This window comes from Lepisma saccharinum, chromosome 2 (assembly GCF_977018435.1).
Source record: "Lepisma saccharinum chromosome 2, izLepSacc3.1, whole genome shotgun sequence".
In the NCBI taxonomy this organism is placed as follows: domain Eukaryota; kingdom Metazoa; phylum Arthropoda; class Insecta; order Zygentoma; family Lepismatidae; genus Lepisma; species Lepisma saccharinum.
The window spans coordinates 194,905,616-194,925,975 of NC_139230.1; the positions used below are offsets into that span (position 1 = coordinate 194,905,616).

Below are 20,360 nucleotides of genomic sequence, written 5' to 3' on the forward strand. Positions count from 1 at the left end.
AATCCTACATGTATAAATATATTTGGAAGGATTCACATACATTTAAGCAACTCATACCAGACTAATGCTAACATATTAATGATATTAATTTATGGAGGTAAGCCAACACATTTAACCTTCAGCAGACTCTTCATGCATGTAAGCCTCTCAGGACAGGTGGTTTTCATGCGTGCTTTTCAAATGTACAGTAAATAATGCACAAAAACCATAACCATTCTCAAGTAGCAAACAATAATCTCAAAACATCTCTCTCAACACTAATATACCATATTTACTCATGTATAATGTGCACTTTTTTCCAAAATTTTTGCCCCCAAAAACTGTGGTGCGTATTATGCACGGAATAATTCAGACAGCCAACATGAAACCGTACAGGGTCATTCCATGATTTTGGGACACTTGCATTGATTTTTCATGTTTACGGAACCCTATCATGTTATATATCGTTGTAAAGCTTCAATCCTGCAGTTTATGAATATGGAAACAGTATTCAATACAAGATAACGACACTAATGTAAAATGCGGTTGAAATAAGTTCATCAAAAAATGAAGAAACGTTCTGATTTTTATGGTACTTTGGATGAAAGAAAACATAAGGAAAAAGATAATAAAAATTAAATGTATTACTGGCCAAATAATATGACATACATGGAGTGAGTAAATTCCTTAATGGAAGAAATCTTGTGCTTCTAACTGCTATTTGGAAGGTCCTAAATGTGCCTCGTATAAATGTTAAATTAGTCACGAAAAGAAAAAGTATATATTTTGAAAAAGAAGGAATGAGCAATTGAATGGTTATGACGTCATTCACTCTTGATCAGCATAGCAACAGATTTACGACCTACAACTAAGAAAGCCATTTCTTGAAACTGGATTGTACTGCGCATTATATATGAGATATAATTTTTTGTCACTTTTACCCATCCAAAACCAGAGTGCGCATTATACACACATGCGCACTATACACGTGTAAATACGGTATATTTATATAATATTATCCACCATTGAGAGTGTGAACAAATAAGAACCAACAAAGATAAAGGCATCTTACAGGGCTTACGAAAGTTTAGTTTCATTTTTCTTGTTTCATGTGTGTGTTTCATTTTTTCAATATGTGAAAAGGTACATCATGCAAACTTTATGCTAAATATTGCAAATTCCCAGAATTCAAATAATTTCTGTTCAACTCACGCCCTAGTGACAAATGAATTTACACACGTACCCGACTGCGATCCTCAAAATGTCTGATCTTAAATTCAATGATTGCCTCTTTATACATTTTGCCATACTGTGTTACTGCATCCATGCTCAATAGCAAGGCCATGTATGTTAAATCTTGACTGAAATAAGAAATCCACATTAAATTCTTATAAAAGAGTCTACATATGTAAATATAAATGATTACTTTGGGGGAAATGTTGGGAATTTTATCTTAAGGAGGATGTAGAGAAAAAAGAACTCTCATGTTGAAGTACCAAGAAAAACTCACCACATGTAACTGTACCATTCCATTCATTCCAATCCCACCCTGGGCATTGAAATCTAAGATAGACACAGATACCAGCCAACATGTCGGTGCACATTCAGTTTGGATTATTTTTTGTTATGTATCTGAAAGTTTTGCTTCAATGTTTATACATGGATAGCTTGACATGAATTTTTTGCCAATACCAATAAATTACAAACAAAGAATGTAGATAAATACAGAGAAACTAGTACTCACTTTATCCATGAAACTGTTCTTTCTTATTTGTTCTATTAATTTCAGTGGCCACTGCCACCATCCTCGTTGGAACTTGTTGTACTGTTGCTTGGAAGGCTTCCATAGGAAGCCACCAAAATTAGTAGAAAAAAAAAAGAAAAAAAAACAGTTTCGTGGACAAAGTGAGTACTAGTTTATTTATTTACTATTTTTATCTACTACCGCGTCTCTCTTTTCCCAATTATGAAAATAATTATGAAAAGAGAATGTAGAGATACTAATATTCTAATAAATATAAAAATTAATGTCTGCAACCAGGTGGTTTCAAGTCCACTTTATGCACATATAGGCTATCGGGGCTGGGCCTACAGTTTAAAGTGTGATATGAACCATTGTGAAATGTGAATCTGTCTGCTACCAAACGCACAGACTGTTTGATTACAAGTCAATGATGTTACCACACCATCAAGGAAGCTCCACAAAAGAAGAACTTACAAACTTACATTTACTTTATAAAACCATGGCACATGAATTAATGCAAATTAATTTCATGACAAAATGTATCAAAATGACAAACACACACATATACATATCTGAGTTTTGAATTTCATTTTGATGTGCTCCAGCAGGTACCAAACCAGACATGCCTTGATTACAAGGCGTTACCACTATGCCATTGGGGAGCCCCAGCACACATACATGTATCACAAGTTTCCTGATGAAGTGATACACCTATATCGGTTGATATCCATGGGGTACTGATTAAATTGTCCAATCCCTATTTTTATACCATAAGAGCCATCCCACAGTGATAGTACTGTGAATCTAAATATTAGGGATGTGCCGATATGAAATTTTGGCTGATACCGATAGAGTACCGATATAAAATTTACTGATACCGATAACCGATATTCTACCGATCCAATATAAAATTAGAAATGGTCCTTGAAGATACTGAAATTTTCATTGATCTCCATAATAAATGTGTGTTTCGAGCTGAATGCAATGCAAAAGAAGTTGAATATTTAGACATTTACTTTTTCAGAAAGTAGGGCATGGAGATTATCCATAAAAATTACAACAAAATGGCAGAATTTTGGACTAAATTATAAGATATTTATCGATATATCGGATCGGTAAAATAATCGGTAATTTTACCAATAAACCGATACACCGATATGCCTATATCGGCCGATACCGATAGAGTACCGATTAATCGGTCCCATCCCTACTAAATATACATATTATCAGTAGATTATCACAATGTCATGACCACGCAGTGTCACCCTTATGACACTTCAAAAACATGAGTTCAATTATGTTTATGAATTCAAATATTTATAACATTTTTGTGATATATTAAATACATTAGTCACACACATTTCAATCCTGATTAAGTTGACTTTTCTGCTCATTTCTTACTGCTTTTTGTAATTTAGAAGAGTCAGCTGGGTACTCGGTACAGTATTAATATCTAGGAGTACAATTTTCAAAGCTTACTTTATAGTCCTTGTAACTTGTAGGTTCTGATCTATCATCTGAAATATTATGACAGGAGCAGCTGTGTGGAAATATCCTTCTTGATCATCACCTTCAGGGGGTACGCCATTACGCCAGTCAAGCTTTTCAGTCTCCAATGTCTTCTGCATCCATTCCATGTAATTCTGCTCTATATTCTGCAGAAAAATATCACCACAATATTATACGTTATTTAACAATAGTATATACTTTACTACCTTAAAATGATGTAATACATTAGATAATACAACTTATCAAATATGACCACAGAATTTCTGAATGGCACTCTTGCTCTGGCAAACATGTAATGTGTGATGCTAATTTTTTTTAGTTATTTATGTGAGCAAGGAAAAGTTCCTACCAGTTACTTGTATGTATTTTAATAGTTAACATCTCTCGTGTGCTTTTGTACATCAGTGATGAAAAAAATGAATGGTTTGAGTTTGTTTGAGCACTTGTTTTAAGTGGGTAATCAGGATTGGACCTACAGTTCAAAGTAGGATCAGAACCACTATGCAACTCCACTGGGTATCAAGCCCAGGACCCCTTGATTACAAGGTGATGATGTAACCTCTATGCCATCAAGGGAGGTTCTGAGAAAAATGAATGGTGATAAACGAAAGATGAAACAATGAAATACCGTGGAACCCCGATTTTACGTTCCCGGATTTTACATTTTCCCGCATTATACATTCAATTTTGATGGTCCCAACATAGTAAAATGTTACGAAATTTACCTTGATTTTATATTTTCCCATATTTTAAGTTTTCTCAGCTTGGTCCCCTAAAAAACGTAAAATCAAGGTTTCACTGTACCCGTACACAAATCAGAGTTAGAAACAAGAAACTTTGCAGCAAGATTGTGAGTAACTTGTGGAATTAGATTTACATTATTCAGAGTTAGCATAACTCATATTTAGTAGAATGTAGTTTGGTAATATTAGGGAAAATGGTTTCCATCGAAGACAGAAGAGATTTTCTACTGCTCAAAAATCTGTTATTTGTGTGTAATGACATTTTCATACCTAGTTTGATGAATATCAATCCAGTGGGTATGCAATTTACAAGTGGTACTCCCAAATTAAGCAAAGGGGTGCATCTATAAGAAAAGTCAACAAACTGAGAGCAAATAGATGAGGGAACAGTGAAGCAGCTTCATGCATGTTTGATATGTGAGGGCATAGAGCAACAATCACACTTGATTATGATATGCTGCAATTTGTAATACGTCTGGGCAGAAATTCAACTGCACGATGTAAGTGTTCCAAGTTACTCAGCTCTCCTATCTTTGACTGGAACATTTCTTTATAATGTTTTCTGGCAGTGAACAGTGCATAGTATGTAGCTACAAGGTTTACCAACAAAAACTTCAAGCTTTTCTTTTCAGTTGTAACAATTTTGTGCACCTGGATGCCATTAAATGCAAGTAACATGTGTTTCAAATTGGGAACATCACTTATGCTAACCCTGTATTCATACTCTCATGTCCATAAGTTAAGGGATTTGCAACATCCACTAGAAAACATTGGGTCACTGTGATAATGGATGCACAAAAACGTTCCCTGGCAACAATGAAACGCGTGCAACAATAATAATGGCTACAAGGTATACCATCACACTCGAAATTGACAGTAGACCACAGCTGTCACAGTATCCTGTGGAAACACATCCAGCAGCATACATGTTCCTAACATGATGCCTCCCAGATGAGAACACTGGCACCACCATATTGGTCCCTTTCCACAGTATTGAGAGGGTTGTACAGTGTCCTAGAGGTGCACCTTAGCGACTCTATGCCGGATAGCACCAGACACGTCTGAAACCGACTCCTGCTACATCGCCCGTTTACGCTAACACAAAGCACTACCACGCGGATAAAGGATTCTCCTACACTCGCATACATTAGATACATTGCCTGCAAGACTATCAGGACACCAACATCAACGACAGGGTCAAATCTGAATCAAACAATACGTAACAGACACGCTCTAAGTAGACCCTCCGACAGTGCTACCAACCCACCAGTCAGCAATGTCCAACAAGCAGCTGAACCAGCATTTCGGCACCCTCGAAGCCAAGCTCCAGAAAATCGAAGAAAAGGTAGAAGCGGCCCTAGGATCCACCAGGCAACCCAACACAGAGGCAGTCTCTATCAATAACCCATCTGCTCTCCAGGATGTACTTCAAGATATACAAATCATGAAAGGGGAGCTAGCAGTCTTTCGTGAAGATATGGAAAGTGTCAAACGTCAAATCACTGACCAAGAAGACGCCCTGGATAAACTCCATCAATACAGCCGGAGAAATTGCCTGTTACTCCACGGAGTCCCGGAAACCCCGCAGGAAAATCCAACCGAGGTCGCCCTCAAAATATTTTCCAGCAAACTTGACGTCAACGTCCCGGAAGATTTCGTGAGTCGCTGCCACCGTCTTGGAGCTCCTCGAACGAAGAGAACGGCGACGGACGTCGTCAGGCAGGGGCACAGGCCTCTAATCATCAAGTTCGTGTCCTACAAGCACCGGGACGCTGTGTGGCGATCCAAGAGGAATCTCAAGGGAAGCCAATATCTGATCACAGAATCGCTTACACCGAAACGCCAGAAACTGCTCGAGGAAGCCAAGGCAAGACACGGGAACTTCAATTGCTACACAATTGATGGGAAAGTCGTCGTGGTGACCGAGGAAGGAAAGAAATTCATTGAAACCGAAAGGGACCTAAACGCTCTCAAATGTAGGCGGGAATGATGATGCGTGAAACTGAAAAACAAGAAACGAACGTGTGAACACTTGTGCGTGTGTGTGTACCTCATGAACTCCATCCAGAAATTAACTCACAATTTATCACTCCCCAGTTACTGGAAAAAATCATATTATCTCATTTGGTATTTTATTATTGTGTACTTTTGTGTGTTTTGTGTATGTGTGTGTGTGTTTGTGTTTGTGTTTAGTGAAGTTACATGTAAGAAAGTGCTTAAAAATGTGAAGATGTTAACTTCTAACTGTGTGAGGTTTGGCGAGGCTAGTTTTTACAAGGAGACAGCATGTAAGTACTCGTACACTCTCTTCTTTTCATCCCTCCAGCGTGATCTATTTTTAAAACACCAAATAGTATTCAATGTTTTTATGTCGTTTTTAAAAAGAAAAACACCCGACTGCCTTGATAAAAACAGTTACCCATCCTGGTCCCAATCTCAACAAATGGTACCCCTGTCCGTTCCTCTCTGCAAAAATGCCTTCCATGTCAACGACATCACGTGACGAAACCGCAAGAAACGGTTCCCTCCCCCCTGGTCATCGCCTTTCAGGGAAAGACCAACCACCCCTCCTCACCCTCGCACAGGCTAACGTCAGGTCTCTGTCGCGGACAAAATTAGAGGAACTAATAACAATCACACGCGAGTGCCCTCCCGACTTCCTCCTAATCACCGAGAGCTGGTCCTCTGAAGAAGCGCCCACGGCCTCTTTCGCTATCCCTGGTTACACGGCCATCAAAAAAGACAGGACTACGAAGGGTGGAGGTGGTATTATCTTATATCATGGCGAAGACTTAAATGTCAAGGTCCTTTCAACATCCACCAATTATGAAAATAACGATGAAGTTGAAATTATAAACGTAGCGATAAAGATTCGAAACACAACCCTGGGAATAATCGGGATATACAAAGCACCCAATATATCCTACACAAAATTATCACGTTTAGAAACCGCAATCTCTGAAGTTTTCCCGCGTGTTGACAAATTGATTATTTTAGGAGATACAAACGTAGACTTTCTTTCGCCACACAAACCAGAGACAAAATACTTTCGATCAATTCTTAATTCTGTCGGCCTTACGCAAATTATCAATAAACCAACTAGAATAACGGAAAATAGCGAATCACTCCTGGATGTCGTAATAACAGATGACCCTGCCATTGTACGTTCATCAAATGTAACCGTACCTATCGGAAACTCAGATCACTGCATGGTAAGTGTCACCCTTGCCATTGAAAAACCGAAAAGAGAAAAACATTATGTCACATACCGTAATTTCTCAAATTTCAATAAGGAGAAATTTGATGATGATGCTGCAAAAATTGATTGGGCACAAATTAACAGCTACGACAACATCGAAGATAAGGTACAGTATACATCTACCAATATTATCCACCTTTTTGACAAACATGCACCTCTCCACACTAAACCGGTTAAGCATAAAAGTGTTCCGTGGATATCCGAAAACACGAAATTACTCATGAAACTCCGCGACAGAGCTTTATTAAAATATAAACGCGAAAAGACAAACAACAACTGGGAACATTACAAGGAACTAAGAAACTTTACAACTACGGTGCAACGACAAGAGAAAAAAGCATTCTTTAACTATCACCTACGATCTAATGAAAACAACAAAGACCTGTGGAGTAAACTCAAGGCGTGGGGAGTGTATAGTAAAACTACTAATAATGAAATACCCTCTGATATACGAGACGTAGATAAAATAAACGAACATTTTTCAAACATTTGTCGTGAGGCCGACTGCTCGAAATCAGCCTTAAATAAAACCAGTAATTTTTTTAACTCCAAAATATTTAATGAAAGTGCACAACAATTTCATCTTAAAGAAATCAGTGAATATGACACAATTAAAGCAGTAAATAATATACGATCCAATGCCTCTGGCAATGATGGAATAACAATAAAAATGCTCAAACTATCACTTCCGTTTATCTTAAGTCACCTGACACATATAATAAATTTCTCCTTTCGGACTGGACAATATCCAATCAGCTGGAAAACAGCGCGCGTGATCCCTCTACCTAAGAAAAAAGTAACATCGTCCTTAAACGATCTTCGTCCTATAAGTCTACTACCCACCCTTTCCAAGATCACCGAAAAAATTGTTTACAATCAAGTCAGAAATCATGTGAACAGCCTCAATCTCCTTCCGAAATGCCAATCGGGCTTCCGCCCTGCTCACAGCACGGCGACGGCGTTGCTAAAAGTCACGGATGATATATTTCGCTCAATGGACAAGGGTATGACAGTTGCTCTGGTTTCACTGGATCTGACAAAGGCTTTTGACAAGGTTCATCACGACCTACTCTTAAGCAAGTTGAAATATTATAATTTTTCACACCCCGCACTCAAATGGTTCAGATCGTACTTGACAAACAGGCAACAGAACGTGTTCCTAAAAACTGCCACGCCCTCTCTCTCGAACACGCTTCCGCTAGAAACTGGCGTTCCGCAAGGATCAATTCTAGCTCCTCTCCTATATACAATCTTCACAGCAGATTTAGAAACCAACATACAGCATAGTACCGTACACTTTTATGCAGATGACACCCAAATTCAAATCCCATTTCCACCAAAATCACCAGATTATGCAATAGCATTACTTAACAAAGATTTGGCAGCCCTCAATACCTGGTGTAATGCAAATGGTCTGAAAATAAATCCTCAAAAGTCTGTTTTCACCGTCATGGGTTCCAAGAATAGCCTCGCAATGATAAACCCGAATAATCCACGCGTTAAAATAGAGACATCCGAAATTCCACATTCAAAAAGTATAAAGAATTTAGGAGTTATGTTAGACGAACACTTGAACTGGGATCTTCATGTTCAAGAGCAAACTAAGAAAGCCTACGCAGCACTAAGATCCCTCTATAAATTTAATGAATACTTAAATACAAATATTAAAATGAAACTTGTGCAAACACTGATTCTCCCTCTTCTAGACTACTGTGATATAGTATACGGTGCAAACTTGTCTGTTCGAAATAAAGTCAAAATTCAAAAAGTTCAAAATTCGTGTTTACGCTTCGTATATAACATTAAAAAATTCGATCATATTCTTCCAACCCTGAACGAGAACAAAATGCTAAACATGAACAGACGTCGCAGACTTCATTTCTGTTGCTTTATACAGAATCTTTTGCACAAAAAAATTCCCGAAAATTTATTCGAGAAACTAAAAACCAGAAGGGAAATACACAACTACAAAACAAGAGGAATAGCGAAACTTGAACTCTTCAAACACTCACTGGAAATTTTCAAATCGTCTTTTACACTTTCAGCGGCAAAAACATGGAATGAACTTCCGCCCTCCATTACCTCCCTCCCCAGTCCTAACAAATTTAAGAATAACCTAAAGAATTTTCTGTTAGATGAACAATATCTCTGTTCAAGCTCCCACGAGTAACACTACACAATACAGTTTAGATTACATACGAGCCTCGCCAATCCAATCCAATCCTTGACAAATCTACAACTATATTGTAATATTTAGGTATGCGTTGTTCTATCGTATCTCACAAAACTACCATAATCATGTACATCAATCTCAACATCCGTGCGTGAATGTCCTGCTCAGAAATGTTTAGTATGTGTGTTTTAATGTGTGTGTGTGTGCGTGAATGTGTTTTTTCTCTCTCTTTTTTTTACGTGTTGTCTTGATTTTTTTTTTAAATCTCATCTTTGTTCTTTCCTTGTAACCATTTTTTATTGTATTTTCTTCTCTTTTTTATGATTTTGTTTATGTACACTAGGTAAATGTCAAACGGGGTTAGGTGGGAGAACAGCCACAGGCTGAACCTCGCCCTTTAATAAAGAAAATTTGAATTGAATTGAATTGAACTCTCCAGGCTAAATTGAGACCCATCTGTGAACAGCACACTACCCCACTGTTCCTCTGTCCCCTCACGGTGGGCAATACACCATGTTCAATGAGCCAAGCGATGTCTTTGTGTGAGAGGAATGCATACAGAGCAACCTCTCGAAGCAGACGATACATAGTCTGACAGGAGATGTGCGTCTCGCAAGCTGCTATGAGGTCTCTAGCCAGTGCATGTGCTGTGCTGGTTGGGCATCTTCAGGCATTCAAAGCAAGATAATGATCCTCCTGCCACTGGGTTGTAGCATGTGGTCAGCTGAGCCCTTACTGAAATTGAATGTTTCAGTACACCTGGAAGAGTCTCCACAGATGAGAAATGACGTTACTGGTGACATTCAACTTCAGACCCACCCCTTGCTGACTTTGGCTGGCCTCTAATCTGCCAATGATCTGGTCATGCATAATGTCATCCAAATGTGTTCGCCGTGACATCCTGCTTCCCTACGACTTGAATACTGTGGTCAAAATGCACACAACATGCAGTCAGAAACACTTTACTCAACATCTCTTCCCACACAAACTGTTCCAGGAACACTAATTGGTATCGTATAGAGAAGGTATGGTGCCAACCTGTCTGATATGTATGCCACGTGTTTCAGTGTTGCCAGGGCACTTTTTCATGCATCCATTTTCACGATGACCCAATGTTTTCTAGTGGATCTATGGACATGAGTGTATTTATGTAACAATACAATCATGTGAAAAAGTTTTATGTTGTAATCAAGTCAACAAAACTCAAATCTAAAGGTATACCATATTTACGCATGTATAGTGTGCATGCCTATATAATGCGCACTCTAGTTTTGGATGGGTAAAAGTGACAAAAAATTATATCTCGTATATAATGCGAAGTACAATCCAGTTTCAAGAAATGGCTTTCTTAGTTGTAGGTTGTAAAGCTTTTGCCATGCTGATCAAGAGTGAATGACGTCATACCTATTCAATTGCTCATTCCTTCTTTTTCAAAATATATACTTTTTCTTTCCGTGACTAATTTAACATTTATGCGAGACACATTCAGGACCTTCCAAATAGCAGTTAGCAGCACAAGATTTCTTCCATTAAGGAATTTACACACTCCACGTGTGTTGTATTATTTGGCTAGTAATACATTTTAATTTTTATTATCTTTTTCCTTATGTTTTCCTTCATCCAAAGTACCATAAAAATCAGAACGTTTCTTCATTTTTGATTACCTTATTTCAACTGCATTTCACATTAATGTCGTTATCTGTATGGAATACTGTTTCCATATTCAGAAACTGCAGGAATCAAGCTTTACAATGATATATAACATGATAAGGTTCCGTAAACATGAAAATTCAATGCAAGTGTCCCAAAATCATGGAATTACCCTGTACGATTTCATGTCGGCTGTCTGAATTATTCCGTGCATAATACGTACTACAGATTTTGGGGGTAAAAATTTTGGAAAAAAGTGTGCATTATACATGAGTAAATACCGTAACTTCATTTAAAACAAAGTTGCCATTTAAATATGAAACTAGGAAAGCAGCAATTTAAATATAATATTTACACTATTGCTTCTTGTATCACATTATAATTCTCCAATAATAGTTTTCAAATTGGAAGACAATTTAGAACAGTCCACATTTCATATGTCTAACTTATTTCAGCAATGCTTACATATTAATCATTGTTCCATTTTACTAGTTACAGAAAACCAAGAATTATAAAATTAAACAAATTACTGACGAAAAAAGTTGCAAGTTGTCAACATATTCAAAAAAGAGGCAAAGTCACAATAAGTATGTGGTTTTGCCCTACAAATTATCAGATTGGCCTCATTCTTTCTTCAGGGATGGGAGAAAAGTACATGTGATTGTCTCAGTTTTTAACATCAGTGCAGTCAAAATTGAGACATCAGTAAATTCCCTTACAAATTCCTAATTTCACAGAGTAAGAGAGTGTGTGTGTGTGAACAAAAACATTTTCATTTAAAACTTATCTAGTGTCAAGTATTTCAACTTTGTACCCTTAAAATAGAAAAAAAGTATACCTTTAAGTACTGCTGTTGAAGTTGTTCCACTATAATATTATCCAACAATGGTCCAATACTGCTCGTGTCTATATTTAACTCAGGATGTCGCATTAATTCTGGTCCTGAATATGTGTTCATAATCCATGACAAAATTGATACAATTTCATTTCCTTCCAAGCCACTCTGAATTACTTCTTGCAGCTGTTAAAAGATACATTACTTAAAAATTTTCACAAAGGAAACTCAGTATAATTTTGCAAATATGAATTAAAGTAAAAAAAAATTTAGCACAACAGATGAATATAATGAAATTCATTCACTATTTGATTATTCCCATGGATAAAGTGAGATATTTGAATTAATTACTCAGCCTTCCTACAAGAAGGGGACGTGAGATATGGGGAATGTTCTGAACATATCACCCAATGTATAAATTCTATGTTGGTTGATTTGGTGTTTTAAGTCCACTTTATGCACAGTAAGGCTAATCGGGACTGGACCTACAGTTTAAAGTGGGATCCAAACCACTTGTACCTCCACCGGGTATCGAACCCGGGACCCCTTGATTACAAGGCGACGACGCAACCATTGCGCCATCGGGGAGGCCACCATATATAAATTCTATGTAAATGTGGTTTCAAAATCAATACCATACAATCACTTTAATCTTTCAATTCTAGCATTGCATGTCTAAATTGCTTTTAAAAAAGACACTAAAACTGAACAATCAAGATAAATTTTAGCCTAATAAGGCTTGAAACCATGGCCGTATATAAGAGGAGGGCTTATCTGGTCGAAACCCCTCCCATTGGTTAAGTAAAAATTTTGCATTAATTACATAATCAAATCAACAATTAAAAATTTCATTTTCATACTTGGAAGAATTTTGATAAAAAAAAATATTATTAATTTATGATGGATGTCACATGTTCTTCAATTACAATAATGTTATATTCTTCATAACCTAAGCATATTTCAGAATTTGTTATGGAAAAAATATATACTGTAACTGGCAACAATTAAATGTACAGTCTCAAAAAGTGAAAATTCATACATATTTTGGCAGTTTTTTTGAAAAGTTGAAAATAGAAATATGTGTTGTTAATATATTAGGTGCACAACACTGATCCATACAATGAGATTGTTTAAAAGGAAATATTTTATTGATTAAATGCAAACTGCATAATGAGCCTTTTATAAATATGATCATTAACATCCAACAATAGTTATTACAATTATTAACGGTATAACTATTAAAATTTTACTAACCTTGGCTGCTGAAAGTTGAACCCTACCATTATTTCTCTATGTATACGGCCATGTTTAAACCTCAGTTGCCAGTGTGGCTTAAGCAAAGTAGGTTGCACAAAACAAAATGAAATTAATACATCAAATTTATAATAGTCAAGCTTATGATTGGGTGATTAATAAATCAATATGTTATACTGCAGGACACAAAATTGCGAGCTTCAAGGTCAACCGGCTCCTCTTTTCACCCTCAACCCGAGCCGTTGTTACATTGTAGCTTCATTTCAACACAAACAGATGCAGTTCTTTCATGTCAGTGATTTAGTATAGTGGGCTGTTACTATTATCGAAGTGACACTAATAGTGCTAATGACAATGAAAATATCCCTCATACGCCACAGCAATGAGAGAAACTATTTGGCAGCCATGCCCTCAAAAACCAAAGCAAGAGTATTATTGCGCAAGAGTGCACCCTTTCTTCAAATGTTAGCTGATAATGCAGAAATGGTAAATACAGGAAAACCTCGTTAATACGATATTGGTTAATACGAAGTACCCTTTAATCCGAAATTCTTCCCATTCCCCAGCCGATAAGATAGGATTTATAATGTATTTCAGTACGGATAAATCTAAATACGGATAATTTTTAATACGAAGTTGTTTACAAGACCCTTCCGCAAAACTGGTTTCGCTTAATTCGAAGTAGACACCTGCGTAAGTCGACAAGAGAAGATCGAATGTGGAGAGAACTTGGACATTATTATAACTTGACCTTGACATGTTTCCTTGTCCTAAGAGCTGCTGACAACTCGAGGGAAGCAGCACGAAATGCCCACTGGACATTGACATTCTTTGTCAATTTGCATGGCAGGTCAAGCTCTTTCCCCACTGAATGCGCCACCTTGGAAATATTCACCAGTGCTAGATGAGAAATGCGAGATAAGATCGCACGAATGTTTCAAAATACAAAATGCGTAGCGCCTGGAAGTCTCACCCATCTGTCTAGCTCTGAGCTCGAGATACAGCAATTTCCCGTGAGCAACTTTTGGCCTGGTAGCTGACAACTTCCAGTAACCACTTTCATTAAAAGCATGTTCTTTGTGCCCTGTAGAACTTCATAAAAAAAAGAAGGGAAACTGTTACAGATAATCAAAGCCACATAGGCCAACTAAAGATCGTCAACCCGCTTAATGCATTGTCATATAGGTTTCCTGCAAAAGTTGACGTCGAACTTACGTATGTTGCAACTTCAGTTTCCTGCTTCATACGTTTCCCAACTGTGCTGGTCATAAAATTTGACAAATTTTCTTGCTCGTGTGCCCACACGGGCTCCTTTCCTTTGGCGTCTAAAAAAAGCAAACAGTTCTGAATACCTTTTTCAAAACGAACAAAAACCGCATGATACGTAAAAGAAAAGTGACCCCCTTCCTTCTCCTACAACAGCTCATTATCCGCCACTGGTGTGCATGGTAATGTGATAATTGCACAATTCAGGTCCCTCTTTCTTGTTTGAATGCAGCTGTCTGGATAGGCAATATTGCCCCTATTATTGTCTGTTGCATGGTAAAAGTAAAGCAAGGATCATTTTTTTTTTCACACTGCTGATAAAAGTTTGGTCGTCGACAACTGCGTTATCTTTAAAATTCCGATGATTTCCCTTCTGCCACCAGCTGCTCTAACTTCCAGCCGATCTCATTATGTTTACACTGCAGCTGGCGCTAGCAGAGGCCTGCACAAGACCTGGAGCAGGCCCGTTCGCGAGACATCGCTCCTGAAATGCCATGCAACCTGCGCAACACCCTCGCTTGAGCAGCTTGTCTGGCCACCTGCCCAGATCGTTCCTGGCAGGCATTGTAGACCCGCCGGGTACCCGCAGTCTTACGATACCTAGTAGGTCTCAGTTCGTTCTTTCCATCAACTGAAGACCCCTCCCTCTGCATGACGTAGTTGCTTCGAGTAGAAACTGTACCGGGCCCACACCGTTCTGCAGTGTTGCCAACTGCAATAGATTTGCACTACTTAAAAAAGGGAACTTGAAGCTTCGTAAGCCACATCACCAATGAAATGAGATTTACGAATGTTGCTACCCCCCCCCCCACACACACACACATTGAAATAGGTTTTCCGTGGCACAGGATCCATAAGTATATGTCGTAAATAACCAATATACGTATATATAGTGATATAGGGCAGGACTGAAACATGTCACGTTCGACGCTGAAGTCGCGAGTCAAACAACACACTGTTCTACTGCGAACACCAGCGCCGTAGCCAGCCAGGGGCATTGCCGTTACCCTCGTTTGGGGGGGGGGGGGGCAAGTACTTGGATAAACGTAACAACAACAACAATCACAATAATAGTAATAAAGTAGCATGAAAGGCATTATTATCCTCATAAATCACGCAAAAAGGGGGTAGAAATCGGTTCTCACGCATTTGTGTTGAAACAGAGGATTAGAAATATTTTTTTTCAAAACGTCAATTTCACGTTAGCTAATAATGGAAAACAAGCACACACACTATTTTTGAAAGAAAGAAAGTGCATGATAAATGCATTCCGAATGTACATACATATGGCATGTAAAATTTCCATGTACAATATTTTCTTTTCACATGGAGCGACGTATTACATAATTAATTCATCCAACTCGTAACAAACCAACATTAATAGCAAATAATATCACGGGCCGCCATAGCATTCTCTGTTTTAAAACGTTTCTCACTTAGATCGTTCGGCGCTCAGGGCCGACTCCCGCTACCCCTTTGCTACGGCATTGAACTTGATGAGACTTGTACTTTAATGTTTGACCCCCACCCTGACCCCTCCGCTAGACAATTTCCGTCCAAGGTTGTGAGCAATGCACCCTGCCCCCTCTGGTTGCGCCACTGCGTGCCTGGTTAAGGCACCATGCAATGAAAAACAATTAGTTTTCAGTGAGGAGATTTTTGTTTGCTCGATCATTCATTTAGATAAATAAAACTGTAATATTGCGTGCATTTCCTGGCAATAAGATAAAAACTGCTTACGCTGAACTGAAATCGCTAAGTATATAAATTCTCCTTGGAGAAGAAGCTCCTCCTAGGACTTCGTAGGATTTAGTAGCTACGTAAGTAGGCAACACTGGCTGCAGCCGTCCACGTGGTGATGAAACACCTGGAGCGACACGTTGCCGGAGGGCTGTTTCCTTCCAGCAGGTTTTGCAGGCGCCCGGGTCTTGATGAATGCCCAGGTACCTTGTAAGCGCAGAGCGCCTTGAAGACCAAGAACCCGGGTAGAGACGCAAGTCGACTCGTTGCCGTGGGCAGGCGAGCAGGTAAACCTGTTATCGCGTGCAAGCGGGCAGTGGGTAGGTAAAAGGCACACTATGCTGGCCTCTAGGCGCTAGTGTTTAGTCTAGCGTCTAGAAAGCTCTCCCGCTGGAAAAAAGAAAAGCCCAATGTAGGAATAGGAGAGGAAAAGTTTTGGCGGAGCGAGTGTTTGACCTCCAGAATACTCCTGAAACCTACAATAAATTGTCGATTAATCTGAAAATACGCAAGTTTCGTAAAGCTTGTTTAGTTCATTTTATGCTGATGAGCTAAGAGGGAGTAAATACACAGTTTAAAGTGGGATCCAAACCAGAGTGATTATCGAGTGCGGCACTGTTTAATGTGTCCTAGGATACACATTTGTTTTGTTTTGTGCCAGGGAAAGGTTGTGTTCTGTCCCAAGAGAATCTTCTCTTACCAGTTAATCCTCTAACGGACAATGTTCTAGTGCACACACATAAAATCCAATATTCATTCTGTCCGATTATCTCCCGTCTCTTGCTCGCGCCAGTGTGACTACTGTCAAGATTCTTCAGAGTTTCACTTCTTGCAATAAACGAGATTGCTTTCCTTTCCATAGGGTTTCTTAAGAACTAAAATTCTAAGAATTTTGTGGAAGAGCAACGACTTTGCACAATTAAAAGAAAATACAGTTTTTTAAAAGACTTTTTTGCCACAACATGCATCCCGTGCATAACCAGTTGTATAACTAGGCAGGATAAATGGTGTTAACCGTCTTCTTGGAATCTTTGTGTCCACGTTAAGCTCCGTGTTCTCATTTTGTGTAACATTTTTTACACTTTCTTTAAAAAGTACAATATTATTATATAGTACATATAAAGCTTATTTTCTGAGCTACCACCAAGTATAAACATCCTTTGTGGGGGTAATTTATACACTACTTTATTTACATGTGAAAACAGGCACCATCTTGAAAAGCCTGGATAACTCGAAGTCGTTTAATACGAAGTTGACATTTTTTGGTCCCTTGAACTTTGTATTAATGAGGTTTTCCTGTACTATTAATTGGAAAGAAATTCAAAGACTGACTGGAGACGAAAGTGGCATGGGCAAAACAACTGCTCAAAGCATTAAAAGGGCTATAAATAATGTGGAAGAAAATAAGACCATATTAGTGTGACACACTTGAAGACTGAGTCCAAACAAACCAGACACGTGGTTTTAACCTATTTAAAACTATTGAGTTTACCATTGCAAAGAGTAACTTTAAGAATCGTGACAGCAGTTATAAAACAAAACTGTGATGTGTATCATACATTAATGTAACGATGAGATTTCGGAGAATGCGTCAATATATTGCATATACCTTACAGGGGAGAAGGTAAAGAATAAATGAATCAGGAAATAGAGTAAAGCGAATGCACCTATTGGCATCCGATCCGAAACGTCAGCCAATTGCCATCATCGTTGCAGTCATGTGAGGCTCCTGAACTCTTATCATCCCTAGCGGCAGCTCACTCTCATCGGCTACAAGTCAAGCTTGGATGTGTTCGGAAGCAGAATGGCTGGAAATTCTGTAAAAATTAATGATTTCAATTTTCCAGTTATTATTTAACTTATGCTCTGTAAGGTATATGTAATATATCAAAGTATCTCTGCAACCTCATCTTTTCATGGATGTACGATACACATCACAATTTTATTTCATAACTGCGGTCCGATGGAAAAATTCAATGATTCTGAATAGGAGAAAACCATGTGCCCCTTTTGTTTGGACTCAAATCGTGATCAGTCATCTGCTGTGATGTCACTACTAATGTGGTCCATTAGACCCACTCCCATATGCCACAGAAACACTACAAAGAAGGAGAAAACTATAAAACCGGCTTAGAGGAGTTTGATGAGGAAATAGCAGGCAGGTCTGTTTTTAGTTTGTATAATCGTGGGGAATGTCCAACTGCTGAAAAGGAGAGATTTGATTCAGCAGAAAAAATAAACTTTCAAGGTTAAAACAAATCCATGTTACAAATTCTGCAGAGTGTGGGGTATAGATATAGGAAGTGCAACGACGGACGAAAGTTCTTGAAGAAAGAAGAAATATCGCTTGTGCACAAACTTCTTTCTTGTTATGAATTTGGCAGTTCCGACAAGTGAGATATACAAACTGTGTCACCATGTGTGTGTGTGTGTATGTTTACTGTTTAATAATGTGCTCAGCATTTTAGATGTTTTATTCATTCTTTAAGAATTTGTCATTCTTTGTAATTTACATTTACAGAAAAGTACAAAATAATGTATAAAAAAGCATGAAGTGTAAAGTATAAAATAACGCAAAGGTATAAAATATTGTTATCTAAGGGAGAGAGCATCAGCCCAATATGGCAACAGCACCTTGGCTCAACGTGGCCTTCAGGCTCGCATTTTAGTGTCCCTCGGTATAATGTTTCACATTATAGAGTTTCACAGCTCAAAATCTGTAATTCAAGAAAAAAAATCTTATTTTCTATACTTAGTTCTAATGCACTTTTGTCTGACTGCAAATAGTCGTAAATGATTAATTGATTTATTTGACTTTGCTTTTCCTCCACTTTTGACTAAGATGATAAGAATGACAGACGATGAGATGAAATTGGTAAAAGGACAATCACAAACACACATGGACAGGACACAACATGAGGTTAGCTCACCACACAACGATACCAGGGTCGCAGGTTCATATCTTGGCCTGAACATGGGTGTTCTTTGTAGGTCCCTTCATATATTTCATCATATCATCACTCATCCTTATCTTCAAAGCTAAAAGCTAAGTAAAATCAATCAATCAATCAAGGATACAACACGAGCCCTGCTGAAAATACTAACTATGTATTCGGATGCCAGAGCCTCGACAGTCTGTAAAATGCAGTCAATGGTGTACTACATGGAAGAGAGGTTGACATTTTGGTATTTTTAGAAAGGATCGCATTTCCAGGCGTTAGTAAATAATATACTTACATGATGAGATAAGCAGTTGTGGTACATCTTAACAAACTGATTCACAATATCATAACTGGGTGGAAAGCAAGGTGCACATAATGTTTTAACCACACGTAGGTCTTCTACAATCAATAACCTTGTAAGCTGAAATGAAAAAGGAGAAAATTTGTAATACTTTTGCTCATACATTGCACTGTGAAAGATAGAGCATTCAAATGTTCCACATTTAACTTAACTTAAAATTAAGAAAGATTAGTCATAACCAGAGCTCGAAAAATCCCGGTCGCTATGGCGACTAAAAATTTCAGCCTGGCGACTGTGATCTTTTGCTGTAATATGTACGAATTTTGAAGATTCTAAGTTCAAATTGCAGTACAGCGAAAGTTAGCATTTTTTTATCAACGTTGTGAACATTCCATATTAGCATTTTTTTTATCAACGTTGTGAACATTCCATAGTCAGTAACAATTTCTTACTCTTTATCCCACATTTCCTGCTTTCTCAAATGATTTAGCGATGTTTTTAATACCGTGATGCTCAGCTTCTTATACAGAATGTTTCAAAAGTCGCACAACCCAAACTTTGAAAATGTATATCATGAAAACCGTAAGAAATATTTACACCGGGTTTTCTGCATTATGAAGAATCCTCATCCATTGGGATATTTTTCATTGCATAAAATTATCAGTTTACGCCATACAAAAAATTAGATAAATTAATAACTGGCGGAAGGCAGGGTTAAAATTTTTCCAGAAATGAACTTTTGAGTGAGAAAAATATCTATGAAATTATCGAAGGGTCATAATTAGATGTCTGATGACTGATACCATGTCAATCTATCATTTACGACCAATATTGGTCATGAGCAATATTTGATGCATTTTTGGCTGACGATTTTATGGTTTGAGTGAAAAAGTTACATTTCTGAGACATACCTCCGTAGATGGCAACACAAGCAGGTCGAAATATTGTCAACAGACGCATGCAAC

The 20,360-nt window shown here is 38.0% G+C and overlaps 1 protein-coding gene across 5 annotated transcripts in view; it reads right to left on the reverse strand.

Annotated features, from left to right (window-relative positions):
- The window catches only part of LOC145984239 (exocyst complex component 3-like), a 55,882-nt gene that overhangs the window by 6,808 nt on the left and 28,714 nt on the right, over window positions 1-20,360 (reverse strand). For all 5 annotated transcript variants that reach the window (XM_083117823.1, XM_083117821.1, XM_083117819.1 and 2 more), the window contains 4 exons: window positions 19,390-19,515; window positions 11,896-12,078; window positions 3,203-3,378; window positions 1,223-1,340 (listed from right to left, as the gene is read on the reverse strand). In XM_083117823.1, the coding sequence (XP_082973949.1) occupies window positions 1,223-1,340; window positions 3,203-3,378; window positions 11,896-12,078; window positions 19,390-19,515 (603 nt within the window). The remainder of the gene's footprint in view (window positions 1-1,222; window positions 1,341-3,202; window positions 3,379-11,895; window positions 12,079-19,389; window positions 19,516-20,360) is intronic.